General features: G+C 43.1%; 1 protein-coding gene across 1 annotated transcript in view; it reads right to left on the bottom strand.

Annotated features, from left to right (window-relative positions):
* Positions 1-1,852: 1,852 nt before the first annotated feature.
* Positions 1,853-15,171, bottom strand: part of Gp6 (glycoprotein VI platelet) — a 32,115-nt gene continuing 18,796 nt past the window's right edge. Inside the window, exons 4-8 of the mRNA XM_045133333.1 lie at positions 14,278-14,562; positions 8,830-8,883; positions 8,506-8,556; positions 3,322-3,372; positions 1,853-2,076 (exon numbers count right to left, since the gene is read on the bottom strand). Of these exons, the coding sequence (XP_044989268.1) occupies positions 1,853-2,076; positions 3,322-3,372; positions 8,506-8,556; positions 8,830-8,883; positions 14,278-14,562 (665 nt within the window). The remainder of the gene's footprint in view (positions 2,077-3,321; positions 3,373-8,505; positions 8,557-8,829; positions 8,884-14,277; positions 14,563-15,171) is intronic.

The raw sequence follows: 15,171 nt of genomic DNA, 5'->3' as shown, positions 1-15,171 counted from the left end.
CTGATTTTCTGTTGCCTTGTCAGTCTGCTCAGCTCTTTCAAGCAAACCCAAGGCATTGCACATGATAAGCAAGTGCTCAAACACTGAATTGCATCCCCTAAGTAATTCTAGTATTCTTTGTTTAAGGAGGCCTCATGTAACCCCTGGCTGACCTCTAACTCACCATATTGCTGAGAATGACTTTGAATTCCTGATCCTGCTGTGTCCACCTCCGGAGTGTTGGCATCTGTCTGGAGATCCCTGTTGATCTGTATATGCTGCCTGCCCACTAGTGACTCAGTATCATCAGTACCATCTTGGCGAGATCAACTATCACAATGTCACAGGGCTTGGTTGCTATTTTACTTAATAATGACCACAAACAAGACTACCTATAGGAAAACCATGATGTAATGCTTCGGTACTATCAGCAGTTTGAGACATCCATTTGGGGTCTCAAAACATCATCTTCAAGCCAGGCATGGTAGCCATGCCTTTAATCCCAGCACTCGAGAGACAGAGGTAGGAGGATCACCATGAGTTCGAGGCCACCCTGAGACTCCATAGTGAATTCCAGGTCAGCCTGAGCTAGAGTGAGACCCTACCTGAAAAAAACAAAAATCTTCTACAGGCCAAAAGGATCTAGTGTAGTGATAATTCTATACTATGGAAGAGAAAGAGCATGTCCCACTTCCTGGAAGAAATAGGCCCATTCTAAGGAGTGAAAGATTTCTCAGGTGTGGTCTAAGAGGAGGTTAGAATAAGGGCTAGGAGAATGTTGACCAGCCTGATCTTGTGCAGGTCTCCCGAAGTTAACCACGAATACTGTGAATTCATGAATGCAAGGGGCTGTGACACGTCAGAAAGACAGTGCTCCCCTGGCTCCGCCCCATCCTCCAGCTCTTACATTCTTTCCATGTCTTCTGCAATGTTCCCTGAGCCTTGGAGAGGGTGATACAGATGTCCGCAGTGAGGCCTAAGCACGCAACAGTCGCTTATTCTCAGTACTTCGATGCTCCCAGTCAAGGCTGCTGCCCACTGCAACATGAACCTCTGCTGACCAAGGCTATGAGCAGCACTCAGCCATGGATATGAACATGAATATTGAGAAGACAGTTTGATGGACACAGCATCCAATTATCAAGAGTCGCGTCTCCCCTAAGATCTATGACCTTCCTAGACTCAGGCTTTTACCAGGTTTCATGAATTTCCTCCTGTGGACGGTGGTATTATTTCACCAAGAGGCAAGGAAGTTTTTGCTAAGGTGAAGTAGGTTTTGTATGACCAAGTAATAGAAATGTGTCTTTGTAACTGAATTGGCTTAATAGAGAAAAACTCACTGGGTGTGGTGGCGCACGCTTTTAATCCCAGCACTCAGGAAGCAAAGGTAGGATGATCGCTGTGAGTTTGAGGCTACCCTGAGACTACATAGTGAATTCCAGGTCAGCCTGGGCTAGAGCAAGACCCTACCTTGAAAAACAAAAAAGAAGGGCTAGATTTGGGGGCAACCATAGACAAACGTAGGGGATGTGGGAACATGCAAGGATTGCGTACAAAAGATGAAAGTCAACTCTGAGAATTGGAGATTTTAAAGAGCAATCTTGAATCCATATTAGAGGGTGCTGAACAAAGGCCATTGTGAGGGTCCATTCAGGGTACCACATTGTCCACAGTATGCAAGAGATCAGAAAGGAGCTGTTGCCCCTTGATGTCTGCCTTCTACCCTAATGGGAGAAAGTCTTTGGACAGAGCCAAGTAAATACTGGCTCAACTGTTCGTTGAAGCACCCAAGAAGTTCCATGTTCCTCCTCTCCGCACTAGCTCTACCCTTCTGTTATTCCTCCACGTGCTTGTTTACATCATGTCTCGGGCTCTAACGGTTTTGAACATCTGGTCGTGCCCCGTCGGGAAAGCTGTGTGATTTCTGTGTCCCTGGGAGGGGTGGGAGTGGCCTTTGCACGGCTCTGATCCTGCGTGGCAGGGGTTTCTTCCGACTGTACCAATCCTCTGCCAATAACCCTGCCAGAAATATGAGAATCATGGCTCCGAGGCATATCCGGATCAGGTTCTCCTTGACATAGTGCTGGTGGGCAAGGCCTAGAGAAAAGAAGAGAGATGGTAAGGTGCTATCTCCAGACCACACTCTGGGGCTGTCCCAGCTGTAGTCCTGATCTGAGGTCCTACTTACTGCCCTCCGTGGGCTAAGCTACCTCCTTCCTACAGGGTCTCTCCATCTCCAGCCATCAGGACTGGATGAGCCCAATTCTCTACATAACTCCTCTCCCAGAACTCAGGTATGGCTCCTCCCCAGACACAGCCAGTAGTGATTGGACTGGCTGTAGTACAAGCGAAGACAGAATGAGAGAGGGAATGTCTTCTTTTATTATTATTTTAGAGAAAGAGAGAATTGGCACCCCAGAGCATCAGCCACTGCAATCAGACTCCAGATGTTTGCACCACCTAGTGGGCATGTGTGACCTTGTGTTTGCCTCACCTTTGCGCATCTGGCTTATGTGGGATCTAGAGAGTCGAACATGGATCTTTCAGCTTTGCAGGCAAGCGCCTTAACCACTAAACCACCTCTCCAACCCAGAGAGAGGGAATGTCTTAGCTCCATGATTTGGTATGGAAATTGCAAGAGTACAACAGTCTTGTTTGGATCATGCTCTGACCATGACTCCATTTTGCAGCTGAGTGGGTGTTTTTCAACAGTGGAACCGCCCCCACAGCCATGTCCACTTTGGTGGCATATTCAGAATTTTTCATGGCCTGACCATTGCCCAGATGAGTGACCAAAATAACTGCAGGATGTATAACCAAAAATACCTGTAGATGTATGATCAAAATAGCTGTTGTTCCAAGGTTACCCTAACCTTCACTGGGCATCAATGTTATTATGGTTTTGTGGTTTTTGCATTTAAAAAACACTTTTACCCCTGAGCTGCTTCATCGAGAATTCTTTTGATGTTAGCCCATCTTGGTCTCTGGCTCGGTCGTTGACTCTCAAGTGGGCTTATACAGCATGGTGGTCTGAAGTTCTCTCACGTGGACTGTAACAGTATACCTTAACCTTCCCATTAAATCTCCCTGACCCACTATGACTTCTTTGTGATTATATTGCACCCACTTCCCTTAATGTTGTACATACCAGGGCCTGCACCTGAGTTTCATCCCTCCCAGATGGCTCATTATGTCTAGGTTAGTATTCCGAAGTACAAAATAGTTCTGGTCTCAGGCATTTCAGATAAGGGGTACTCCACCTACAATTACAAGATGGCAGGTCCATAGGGAACTACAGTAGAGGTGGGTGTGAAGGGGATGGATCTGGACAGGATCACTTACCAAATGGAGGGTTTGACCCCTCTGGAGAGAAAGTGATCTGCCTAGACATCTCTAAGAATGAAGAAGAAAAGACCAAGTTTGAACACATGGAACCCTCTCTCATGCGGAAGATGAACATATGTGCTTGGGAGGCAGAATTCCTTGGCATTTAAGAAGAGAATGGACTGGAGAGATGGCTTAGCAGTTAAGATGCTTGCCTGCAAAGCCAACGGACCCAAGTTTGATTCCCCAGGACCCACAAAAGCCAGATGTAAAAGATGGCGCATTTGTCTAGTGTTCATTTGCAGTGGCTAGAGGCTCTGGTGCATCCATTTTCTCTCTCTCTCTCTCTCTCTAAAAATAAAAATTTAATTTCTTTTAAAAAACAAGCAAGGGGGTTGGAGAGATGGCTTAGCAGCTAAGCGCTTGCCTGTGAAGCCTAGGGACCCCAGTTCGAGGCTCGATTCCCCAGGACCCACGTTAGCCAGATGCACAAGGGGGCGCATGTGCATGTTTGCAGTGGCTGGAAGCCCTGGCGCGCCCATTCTCTCTCTTTCTCTCTCTCTCTCTCTGCCTCTTTCTGTCTGTCGCTCTCAAATAAAATAAATAATTTAAATAAAAAACAAGCAAGGCTGGAGAGATGGCTTAGCAGTTAAGGCACTTGCCTGCAAAGCCTAAGGACCCAGGGTCAATTCCTCCAGGACCCACATAAGCCAGATACACGAGGTGGTATATGTGTCTGGAGTTTGTTTGCAGCAGCCGGAGGCCCTGGTGCTCCATATACATTCCCTCTCTCTCTCCCTCAAATAAATAAATTAAAACAAAAATAAAAATTTTAAAACCCAAACCAAAAGAGAGAGAGAGAGAGATGAACAAGGTAACATCACAACAGACTCCAGAGAAATTCAAAAAATTATAGGGACATACTATAAAAGCATATACTCCACAAAGTATGAAAATCTGAAAGAAATGGATGATTTCCTTGATCTATATGACCTACCTAAATTAAATCAAAATGAGATTAATCACTTAAATAGACCTATAACAAACATGGAGATCCGAGCAGTTATCAATAATCTCCCAACTAAAAAAAGCCCAGGCCCGGATGGATTCACTGCTGAATTTTACCAGACTTTTAAGGAAGAGCTAACACCATTGCTTCTTAAGCTTTTCCAGGAAATAGAAAAAGAAGGAATCCTACCAAACTCCTTCTATGAGGCCAGCATCACCCTGATACCAAAACCAGGCAAAGATAGAACAAAAAAAGAAAATTACAGACCAATCTCCCTCATGAACATAGATGCAAAAATTCTCAACAAAATCTTGGCAAACAGAATACAAGAGTATATCAAAAAGATCATTCACCCTGACCAAGTAGGCTTTATCCCAGAGATGCAGGGATGGTTCAACATACGCAAATCTATAAATGTAATACATTACATAAATGGGTTGAAGGACAAAAATCACATGATCATCTCATTAGATGCAGAGAAAGCATTTGACAAAATCCAACATCCCTTCATGATAAAAGTCCTACAGAGACTGGGAATAGAAGGAACATATCTCAATATAATAAAGGCTATTTATGACAAGCCTACAGCCAACATATTACTAAATGGGGAAAAACTGGAAGCTTTTCCACTAAAATCAGGAACAAGACAAGGGTGTCCACTGTCTCCACTTCTATTTAATATAGTTTTGGAAGTCTTAGCCATAGCAATAAGGCAAGAGACACACATAAAAGGGATACAAATTGGAAAGGAAGAAATCAAGTTATCACTATTTGCAGATGACATGATTCTATACATAAAGGACCCTAAAGACTCTACTAGCAAGCTGTTAGAGCTAATCAAAACCTACAGCAATGTAGCAGGATACAAAATAAATACACAGAAATCAGTAGCCTTCATATATGCTAACAACAAACACACAGAGGATGAAATCAGAGAATCACTCCCATTCACAATTGCATCAAAAAAAATAAAATACCTTGGAATAAACCTAACTAAGGAAGTAAAGAATCTATACAATGAGAACTTTAAGACACTCAAGCGAGAAATTGCAGAAGACACTAGAAAGTGGAGAAACATCCCTTGTTCCTGGCTTGGAAGAATCAATATCGTGAAAATGGCAATCTTACCTAAAGCAATCTACACATTTAATGCAATCCCTATCAAAATTCCAAAGGCTTTCTTCATGGAAATAGAAAAAACAATCCAAAAATTCATTTGGAATCATAAAAAACCTCGAATATCTAAAATAATACTGAGCAACAAAAAAGAGGCTGGTGGTATCACCATACCTGATTTTAACCTATACTACAGAGCCATAGTAACAAAAACAGCATGGTACTGGCACAAAAACAGACATGTAGATCAGTGGAACAGAATAGAGGACCCAGATGTAAGCCCAAGTAGCTATAGCCACCTGATATTCGATAAAAATGCCAAAAATACTCATTGGAGAAGAGACAGCCTCTTCAACAAATGGTGTTTTGAAAACTGGATAAATATCTGCAGAAGGATGAAAATAGATTCTTCTCTCTCGCCATGCACAAGAATTAAGTCCAAATGGATTAAAGACCTTAACATCAGACCGGAAACTTTGAAACTGCTAGAGGAAAAAGTAGGGGAAACCCTCCAACATATTGGTCTTGGCAAAGACTTTCTAAATACAACCCCAATTGCTCAGGCAATAAAACCACAGATTAACCACTGGGACCTAATGAAATTACAAAGATTTTGCACCGCAAAGGACACAGTGAAAAAAGCAAAGAGGCAACCTACAGAATGGGAAAAAATCTTCGCCAGCTATGTATCTGATAAAGGATTAATATCTAGGATATACAAAGAACTCAAAAAGTTAACTAATAAGGAATCAAACAGGCCAATCAAAAAATGGGCTAAGGAGCTAAATAGAGAGTTCTCAAAGGAAGAAATACGAATGGCATATAAGCACCTAAAAAAATGTTCTACGTCACTAGTCATCAGGGAAATGCAGATTAAAACTACATTGAGATTCCATCTCACTCCTGTCAGATTGGCCACCATCATGAAAACAAATGATCATAAATGTTGGCGGGATGTGGAAAAAAAGGAACCCTTCTGCACTGCTGGTGGGAATGCAATCTGGTCCAGCCATTGTGGAAAACAGTGTGGAGGTTCCTAAAGCAACTAGAGATTGATCTACCATATGACCCAGCTATAGCGCTCCTAGGCATATATCCAAAGGACTCATCTCATTTCCTTAGAAGTACATGCTCAACCATGTTTATTGCTGCTCAATTTATAATAGCTGGGAAATGGAACCAGCCTAGCTGTCCCTCAACAGATGAGTGGATAATGAAGATGTGGTACATTTATACAATGGAGTTCTACTCAGCTGTAAAGAAAAATGAAGTTATGAAATTTGCAGAAAAATGGATGGACCTGGAAAGTATTATACTAAGTCAGGTAACCCAGGCCCAGAAAGCCAAGCGCCACATGTTCTCCCTCATATGGGGATCCTAGCTACAGATGACTGGGCTTCTGCGTGAGAATGAAAATACTTAGTAGCAGAGGCCAGTAAGTTGAAAAGGAGACATAAAGGGTGGAGAAAGGAAGGGAGGAGGATACTTAATAGGTTGATATTATATATATGTAATTACAATGATTGTAATGGGGAGGTAATATGATTGAGAATGGAATTTCAAACGGGAAAGTGTGGGGGTGGGGAGGGAGGGAATTACCATGGGATATATTTTATAATCATGGAAAATGTTAATAAAAATTAAAAAAAAAAAAAAAAGAGAGAGAGAGAGAGAGGGAGAGAGGGAGAGGGCTCAAACCACAGAGCCAGGCAGCCCAGATTTGAGCCCCACCCCCAGGCTAGCACTGATTATGCAGAAGACATCTGGAAAGAATCTCAACATCTGTGAGCCGATCTTCGCATTTGTCCAGTGAAACTGACACCACAACATCATGGATTGTTTGGAAAAATAAAACAGTACAAATTGAAAATGTGAAATAACTCTCAAAGTTGAAAGGTTTTGAGCTCTGACCATGATGCCAAAAGGGAAATTTTCAAACACCCGATTTCACAGGACAGGTTACAGGCAAATCACAGAGGCCGGGCTGGAGAGATGGCTCTGTGGCTAAGGCGTTTGTCTGCAAAGCCTAATGGCCTGAGTTCAACTCCCTGGTAAAGCCAGATGCGCAAGTTAACACATGCATCTGGAGTTTCTTTGCGGCAGCAGGAGGCCCTGATGCCTGCCTCTCCCTCCCTCTCTCTCTCTCCTGCTTGAAAATAATTTTTTTTTAAAAACCCACAGGTGTGCTAAAAATATATGAAGTTACTTGCAAGGAGGGGACTTGATCATGGTATATTGTCTATATGCATGGAAGTTTTCAGTCAAAAGTTTTATATTAATAAAAACAACTGAGAAGATGGCTTAGTGGTTAAAATGCTTTCCAGCAAAGCCAAAGGACCCAGGTTCAATTCCCCAGGACCTACATAAAGCCAGATGCACCTGGTGGCACATGTGTCTGAAGTTCGCTTACAGTGGCTCGAAGACCTGGCATGTCCACTATCTTTCTCTCTTTGTGCGTTCTCTTTCTATCTCCTCTCTCCAATACATAAATAAAAATAGTTCTTTTTAAAAACTTGATAAAGTGTAACACAAATGGTATGATTGAAGTCTAAAATGTCCTCCATAGGCTCCTATATTTGAACACCAGGTCTCTAGCTGGTGGTCTTGTGTAGAGGGGCCAGCCAACGACCTTTAGGAGGTGAGTCTCAGTGGAGGGAGTCATCATGGGGCTGGCCTTTGAAGATAGTTCAAGCTCTGGTGCTGGCCTAACACTCTGTCCCTCCATCTTTCTCTCTCCTTTCCCCTCGGCCTCTCTCTCTCTCTCTCTCTCCCTCTCCTTCCTGGAGGAGCTCCACCACATGTCGCCACAGAGCCACTCCTGCCACGGATACCCTCCCCACCAGGGTGGACTGTATCTTCTGAAACCATGAGCTACCATAATCCTCCACCCCACTTAAGTTGCCTCTGTCAGGTATTTGAGAAAAGTAACAGATACAATAAGTGATCGCGTGTATAGGACTGAGCTCCATCCCTCCAGACAGCCCACTGCGCGTGTGCCAGCATTCCAAAACCCAAAAAGAACCCAACCTCCAAAACACCTCTGATCCCAAGCTGAGCGTTACATCCCGGTTACTCACCAGTTGCCGAGACTGCGTTTGTGGATGAGATGGTCAGAGTACTGGAGGCTTCTGGTAGTTCTAAGGGGAAAGGAAAAAAAAAAAAAAAGAGTCACTCAGATTGTTCTAGATGTCAGAGGTTGTCAGCCATCCCCTTAGGCAGGGCACAGGTGGAGGCGTGGGACAGTATATTAATATCTAGCTATGGTGCCTATCTTCTTTACAGGCAGAAAGGATTTTTAAAACAAAACAAGTCTATGAATTAAATCAGAAAAACTAGATAAGGAGGAGAAATAGAAGGAGTCTGCACCTTCTTCCCCAGACACCAGAATCCACCGAACTCACCCGTTCTGGAGGACCGCACCGCCTTGGGTACCTGGCTGGGGGTGGCAGAGGCTCCTGGGAAATCAGAAAAGGGGCGATCAAAAAAAAAAAAAAAAGTATTTTGCTCTGTTACCTGTGGGTCCCAAGCAAATAAGGAAACGTTTCTGTGACTCGGCTTCCTTGCAAAGGAAATGCGTATAAGGAGAAAGGATATATAATCCGGAAAGAACCTGGAGTACACAAATCAGTATAAAGAAGTTTCCCTTGCTCGCTATTGTGGGGGTCACACAGCATTGGAAAAGGACACCTGCCTGCTCGATGGCGCCCTCTGCCGCTGCCGTCCTGCCTTTACAACCTCAGTTCTATCCATCCTTCTGTTAGGCCAGCAAGGTGTCCATTACCCCACGGAAGTACACAGGTCTGTCTGTCCCCCTGGACTGCTGTCGCCACAGTTCTATCCTTCCTCTTGGACTGCTGTCCCCTACACCCTCACTTTGTTCTGAAATGCAAGCCTGGCATGATGCCCCAGGAATCTGTGATGTAAACAAGAACCATGGGTAAATTATGGACTCACAGAGTGGATGAGAGGGAGTATGGGCTGGGAAAGGAGGCATAGATTTAAGACAATATTCTCTCTGGGTGTTATAGCAGAAAAACACTTGCTATCCTTTCTGTCTCTTAATTGAATTTAGTTTATTTGTTCATTTTTTTGGTACTAGGAATAGAACCTGAGTGCTTTATGCATGTTAAGAATGTGCTCTACCACTGAGATACATCCCAGCCCTTATTTTGTTTTATTCTTTTTTATATAGCTTTATAAAGTGTATTTATTTCTTCACAAGCAGAGAGAGACCGGCAGACAGAGAAAACGAACGTGCCAGGGCCTATTGCCTCTGAAATCGAACTCCAAATGCATGTGCCACTTTGTGCATCTGGCTTTGTATGGGTACTGGGGAGCTGAACCAGGGTCGTTAGGTTTTTGCAGGCAAGTGCCTTAACCACTGAGCAATCTCTCCAGCCACAGTTTAGCTCTTAATCATATTTCCAATCCCTAACTTTTCAGGAAGTTTTTATTCCTTTAGCAATATTTATTTGTTTCTGTTCTATAAGAAATCAAATTAAAACGTCAGAAGGATTCTTCATGTTCACTGTTACTGTGAAATACATCTTGCAATTAAATTAAGAAAACAAAAAAGTCACAAAGTACCCTAAAATGAAAGCAAAAAGTAACACAAAAATCCATGAGACCAAAATATAATGTATGATATACTCATTCATTTTTTTTTTCTTGGTCAAGCTAGAAAATTTTTATTCAGATCATGTTACTTCCATAGAGACATGTATAAATGATGTTAAAGGAGACAAATCTGATGAGTATTTGTGGGTTGGAAGTGTGGAGAAGGGAGGACTTCACACTTCTCACATTTCTGTATTATTATATTCTTACAGTAAGTGCATGATGGTTATTCTTGACTGTTGGTTTGATTGGATTGAGAGACAGCTATGAGCTTGCTAAAATATCTCGAGGTGGGTCTATTGAGGACATTTTCAGAGACAACTAGATCAGAAGACCTCTGACATAATCAGTGGAAGAAGAATTCTCATTCCCGGGCTGGGGAGATGGCTTAGCAATTAAGGTGCTTGCCTGCAGAGACAAAGGACCATAGTTCAATTCCCAGGAGCCACTTAAGCCAGATGCATAAAGTGGTGCATGAATCTGGTATTCCTTTGCAGTGGCTGGAGACCCTGGCGTGCCCATTCTTTCTCTCTGTCTTTCTCTCTGTGCTTCTCTCTCTCTCTCTCAAATAAATAAATAAAAATATTTTTGAGAAATGCCTGAGTAAAGCAGTTTATACAAAGAGGAAGTGGGCAAGCCGTTGCCTGGAGGCAGAATGAGAATAGAAAGTGACTTGCAAAGATATGAGGTCATTTCAGGTTGAAGGAAGTGAGCTGAGGCAATGATAAGATGACTCCATAACCCTGAAAGTAGCTGAACTTGGTGCTCAAACTGGGTGGGTTTTAATGTATATGAGTTATGTCTCGGTAAAACTGCTTTGAAAAGGATGGACAACTTTTAGTCAATAAATGACCTCACGGCTAGATGTGAATGGAAATAAATATGACACCAAGTGCATTTTCATTTCAGCCCCTCTGCCCTTACTCTACTAACCAACAAAAGAAGTCTCTCTTTAAAATATTAGTTTATTTATTCATTCATTCATTTAGCAAAGAGAAAGAGAGAAAATGGGTGCACCAGGTCCTCCTGCCTCTGCAAACGCAACTCCAGATGCATCTGGCACTTTGTGCCACTGGCTTCACGTGGGAACTGGGGAATCAAACCTGGGCCTGCAAGCTTTAAAAGCAAGCACCTTTAACCACCAAGCCATCTCCCCAGGTCAAGAAGAATTATTGCTCATTGAATCATCATCTTCTCTGTAGTGAGACACTTCAAATACCCATGAAAGTCCATAATCGCAAAGCAGTGGTTAGCATGAAATGCTGGCACAGACTCTGAATATGCCTCGATGTATAAAGGCTTAGCAGTGAGTCACTGCATAAATATACCTGTGCTCTGTCACTGAAGGGGTCTTAAAACACACCCAAAATGGCTCTGGAAATTTTGCAGAAGAGGGGGTGGAAAGAGTGTTTGAGGCACAGGTTGGGACATCATGCCCAGAGGCATTGCCTCTCCCCAATAACTGACTGCTGCTCCCACAATGCATCACCCACAATCCCCATGGGGATAACCTGTGACCCCCTCTGAGAAAGGACCCTTCAGAAAAGGGGCAGGGAGTAGGGAAAGAATGGTACCAACCTGTGATGTTTCCATATTAAGTATGTCTATAACTAATTTTTCAAAAAAGCTCCCTGTGCTTAGAATTGGAAAAAATAAAATAAGAGCTGGGTGTGGTGGCGCACGCCTCTAATCCCAGCACTTGGGAGGCAGAGGTAGGAGGATCACCATGAGTTCAAGCCCACCCTGAGACTACATAGTGAATTCCAGGTCAGCCTGAGCTAGAGTGAGACCCTACCTTGAGAAAAATAAATAAATAAATAAAATAAGAAAATCTGGCTGCAGTATAGCTCAAGGATAGAGTGCTTGCCTAACATGCACAAGGCCCTGAATTAGAACCCCAATAGTACAAAAATAATACAGTCCAGATACTGTGGAAATTAGTATGGAGCTTCCTCAAAAAAATAAAACTAGATCTATCGTATGACCCCACTAGACCACTCTTAGAGACGTACCTGAAAGACTGTAAGTCAACAAATCACAGAGATGTGTTGTACTTCCATGCTTATTTTACTACTGCACAATCCACAAGAGACCAGATGTAGTATTAGCCTAGCTGTCCACCAACAGAGAAATGGATAAATGAAATTATATATGCACACAATGAACTTTTATTCAAACATAAAGAAACATAAAGTATCATTTGTAGGAAAAACTAGATGAAACTGAAGATCACTCTGTTAAACAAAATAAACCAGACTCAGAAAAACAAATATCGTATTTTTTCTTCCATATGTGGAATCTAGATTTATATTACTCTTTTTTTTAATGTCTTTTTGAGGTAGGGTCTCATTCTAGCCCAGGCTGACCTGGAATTCACTATGTTGTCTCAGGGTGGCCTCAAACTCATGGTGATCCTCCTACCTCTGCCTCCCAAGTGCTGAGATTAAAGGTGTGTGCCACCATGACTGACTGGAATGTAGATTTATATACACACATGACATAAAGGTAGAAGGGAGACTATTTGGGGAAAGAAAAGGGATTACTGGGGTGACAGGAGAAAATATGGGAGTGAATATTATCAAGGTGCATGATATATTTCAATTAAAATGTCTTTATGAAGCCCATCTCTATGTACAATGACTATACTGAAATAAAAAGGTTTGCGGGGCTGGATGTGGTTGCTAATGCCTGTAATCCCAACACTCAGGAGGCCAAGGTAAGAGAATTACCATCAGTTTGAGGCCAGCCTGGACTACAGTGAGAACCTGACTCAAAAACAAAAAGGGCTTTTGCTATTAAATGAAAATATAAATCCAGGTATGATGTGCACACATATTCCCAGCCCTGGGAAGGCTGAGGCAGAAGGATCATGAGTTCAAGCCCAGCTTGGAATGCATGGCAAGACCTAGACCCTACCTTGAAAAACCAAACCAAAAAAAAGTTATTTTTCTTAGCCCGTAAACTCTGTAAAGACAGAATAATATCTCCAGAACAAATGTGTCTGAGGATGAATATTAAGACCTCTCAATGTGCTGCTGGGTATGGTAAATGGGGCAATGCTGATCTGACCTTGAGATGGAGAATTGCAATGTCATCACCAGAGGCCTTCAGAGGCAGAGAGAGACTGAAAGATGCTCCATGCTTGGCTTTGAAGATGAAGAAAGGGGACGCTAGCCAGGGAATGTGGTGGCTTCCGGAGGTTGGAGAAGAAAAACAGGAAATGACTCTCTTTCAGGGTGCTGGAGAGATGGCTCAGCGGTTAATGTGCTTGCCTTCAAAGCCTAAAAACCTGTGTTCGATTCCCCAGTACCCATGTAAGCCAGATGCACAGAGTGGCACATGCATCTGGAATTCGTTTGCAGTGGCTATAGGCCCTGACACACTCAGTCTCCCTCCCTCCCTTCCTCTCTCTCTCTCTCTCTCTCTCTCTCTCTCTCTGTCTCTTTCTTTCTCTCTGACCTTGGCTTCCAGAAGGAACTTGATCCTGTTGACAACTTTGTATGTGTTGATAATTTTCTTCTTTTTTAAAATTTTCATTGTATAGATTCATTGTAACTGGTACTATGCTACATATGATTTTCAGAACATGCATATTTTACATTAAGCATATTCCCAGCCATACCCCCAACTTCCCTTTTCTCTCCCTTCCCCCCTCCACTAGTCCTCTTTATGGCCTTGACAGGTCGGCTTCCACTTTCAGGTCATACATACACACATACATACATGGTTTCATGTATTTACATGAAGTCTTGAATCATATATGAGAGACAACATACAATGTTTGGTTTTTTTTTTTTTTTTTAGACTGGCTTAACTCATTTAACATGATTATCTCCAGTTGTATCCATTTTCCTACAGATGACATAACTTTATTCTTCGGGGATGAAAAAAAATTTCATTGTGTGATATGCCAATTTCTTTATCCATTCCTCCATCGCTGGGCTCCTATGTTGGCTCCATAACTTGACTACTGTGAATGAGGCTGCAGTATGGGCAACTTTATATCTGTAAGACCTTTTCCACACTTAAGATCTTCTTCACAGTAAGGCAATAATTAAGCTCATGTTGCCTTAATCCAGTGGGTCGATTGCAATTTGTTTGTTATAGCAGCAGTAGAATGCTCATATACACTCCAGAACCTGAGCACTCCTCTCAGCCCCCTCTGTTCACTTGGAACTTCTACACGTATCTGCCAATCTCGAGGAAGGAATCTTGGGTCTCAGCCCACTTACCTGTGACCACCAGGACCAGGGGGTTGCTGGGTGCTGACCACAGGTATGGAGATGAGCTGGAAAAGCTATAACATTGGTAGGTCCCACTGTGGGCAGCCGTCACTGTAATGATGGGGAAATCAGCCTGGTACAACTTTTCTGGTCTCCTGTAGGGCCCTGTGTCCCCTTCCTTGTATAAAGCAAATTGATCAAAGCCATATTTGGTCTGACACTGTAGAGTCACGTGTCCTCCAGGAGGGACTTCTGGGCTGGGGTGGGCTGAGAGGAAGGGCTTACTGAAGACTCCTGAAAGAAAGAAAACTGTGTTAAAGATGGATAAAAACAGCTGGAGAGACGGCTTAGCGGTTAGGGCGATTGCCTGCGAGGCCTAAGGACCCATGTTCTACTCTCTAGATCCCATGTTAGTCAGACGCACAAAGGTGAGGCAAGCACAAGGCCATACATGCCCAATAGGTGGTGCAAGCGTCTAGAGTTCAAGTTCAGTGGCTGAGGCCCTGGTATGCCAATTCTCTCTCTCTCTCTCTCTCTCTCTCTCTCTCTCTCTCTCTAAAATTATAAAACAATGAAATAAAGTTTTTAAAAAGATGGCTGGGTGTGGTGGCACATGCCTTTAATCCCAGCACTCAGGAGGCAGAGGTAGGAGGACTGCCATGAGTTCGAGGCCACCCTGAGACTCTATAGTGAATTCCAGATCAGCCTGAGCTACAGTGAGAATCTACCTCAAACAAACAAACAAAAAAAGATGGAGAATAAGCCTCAGCCAAAGATGTCCCATCTCCTGCATAGCTCAGAAAAGTCCCATCTGTGTCCCTCCTGGAATGTCCACTCCCCAGCCCAAACTCACAGAGCAGTGAGTCACAGAGCGGATAAGGGAAACATGGCTGTGGTCACATC

Source organism: Jaculus jaculus, chromosome 14 (assembly GCF_020740685.1).
Source record: "Jaculus jaculus isolate mJacJac1 chromosome 14, mJacJac1.mat.Y.cur, whole genome shotgun sequence".
NCBI lineage: Eukaryota > Metazoa > Chordata > Mammalia > Rodentia > Dipodidae > Jaculus > Jaculus jaculus.
This window is presented reverse-complemented; position numbering and strand designations above follow the sequence as displayed.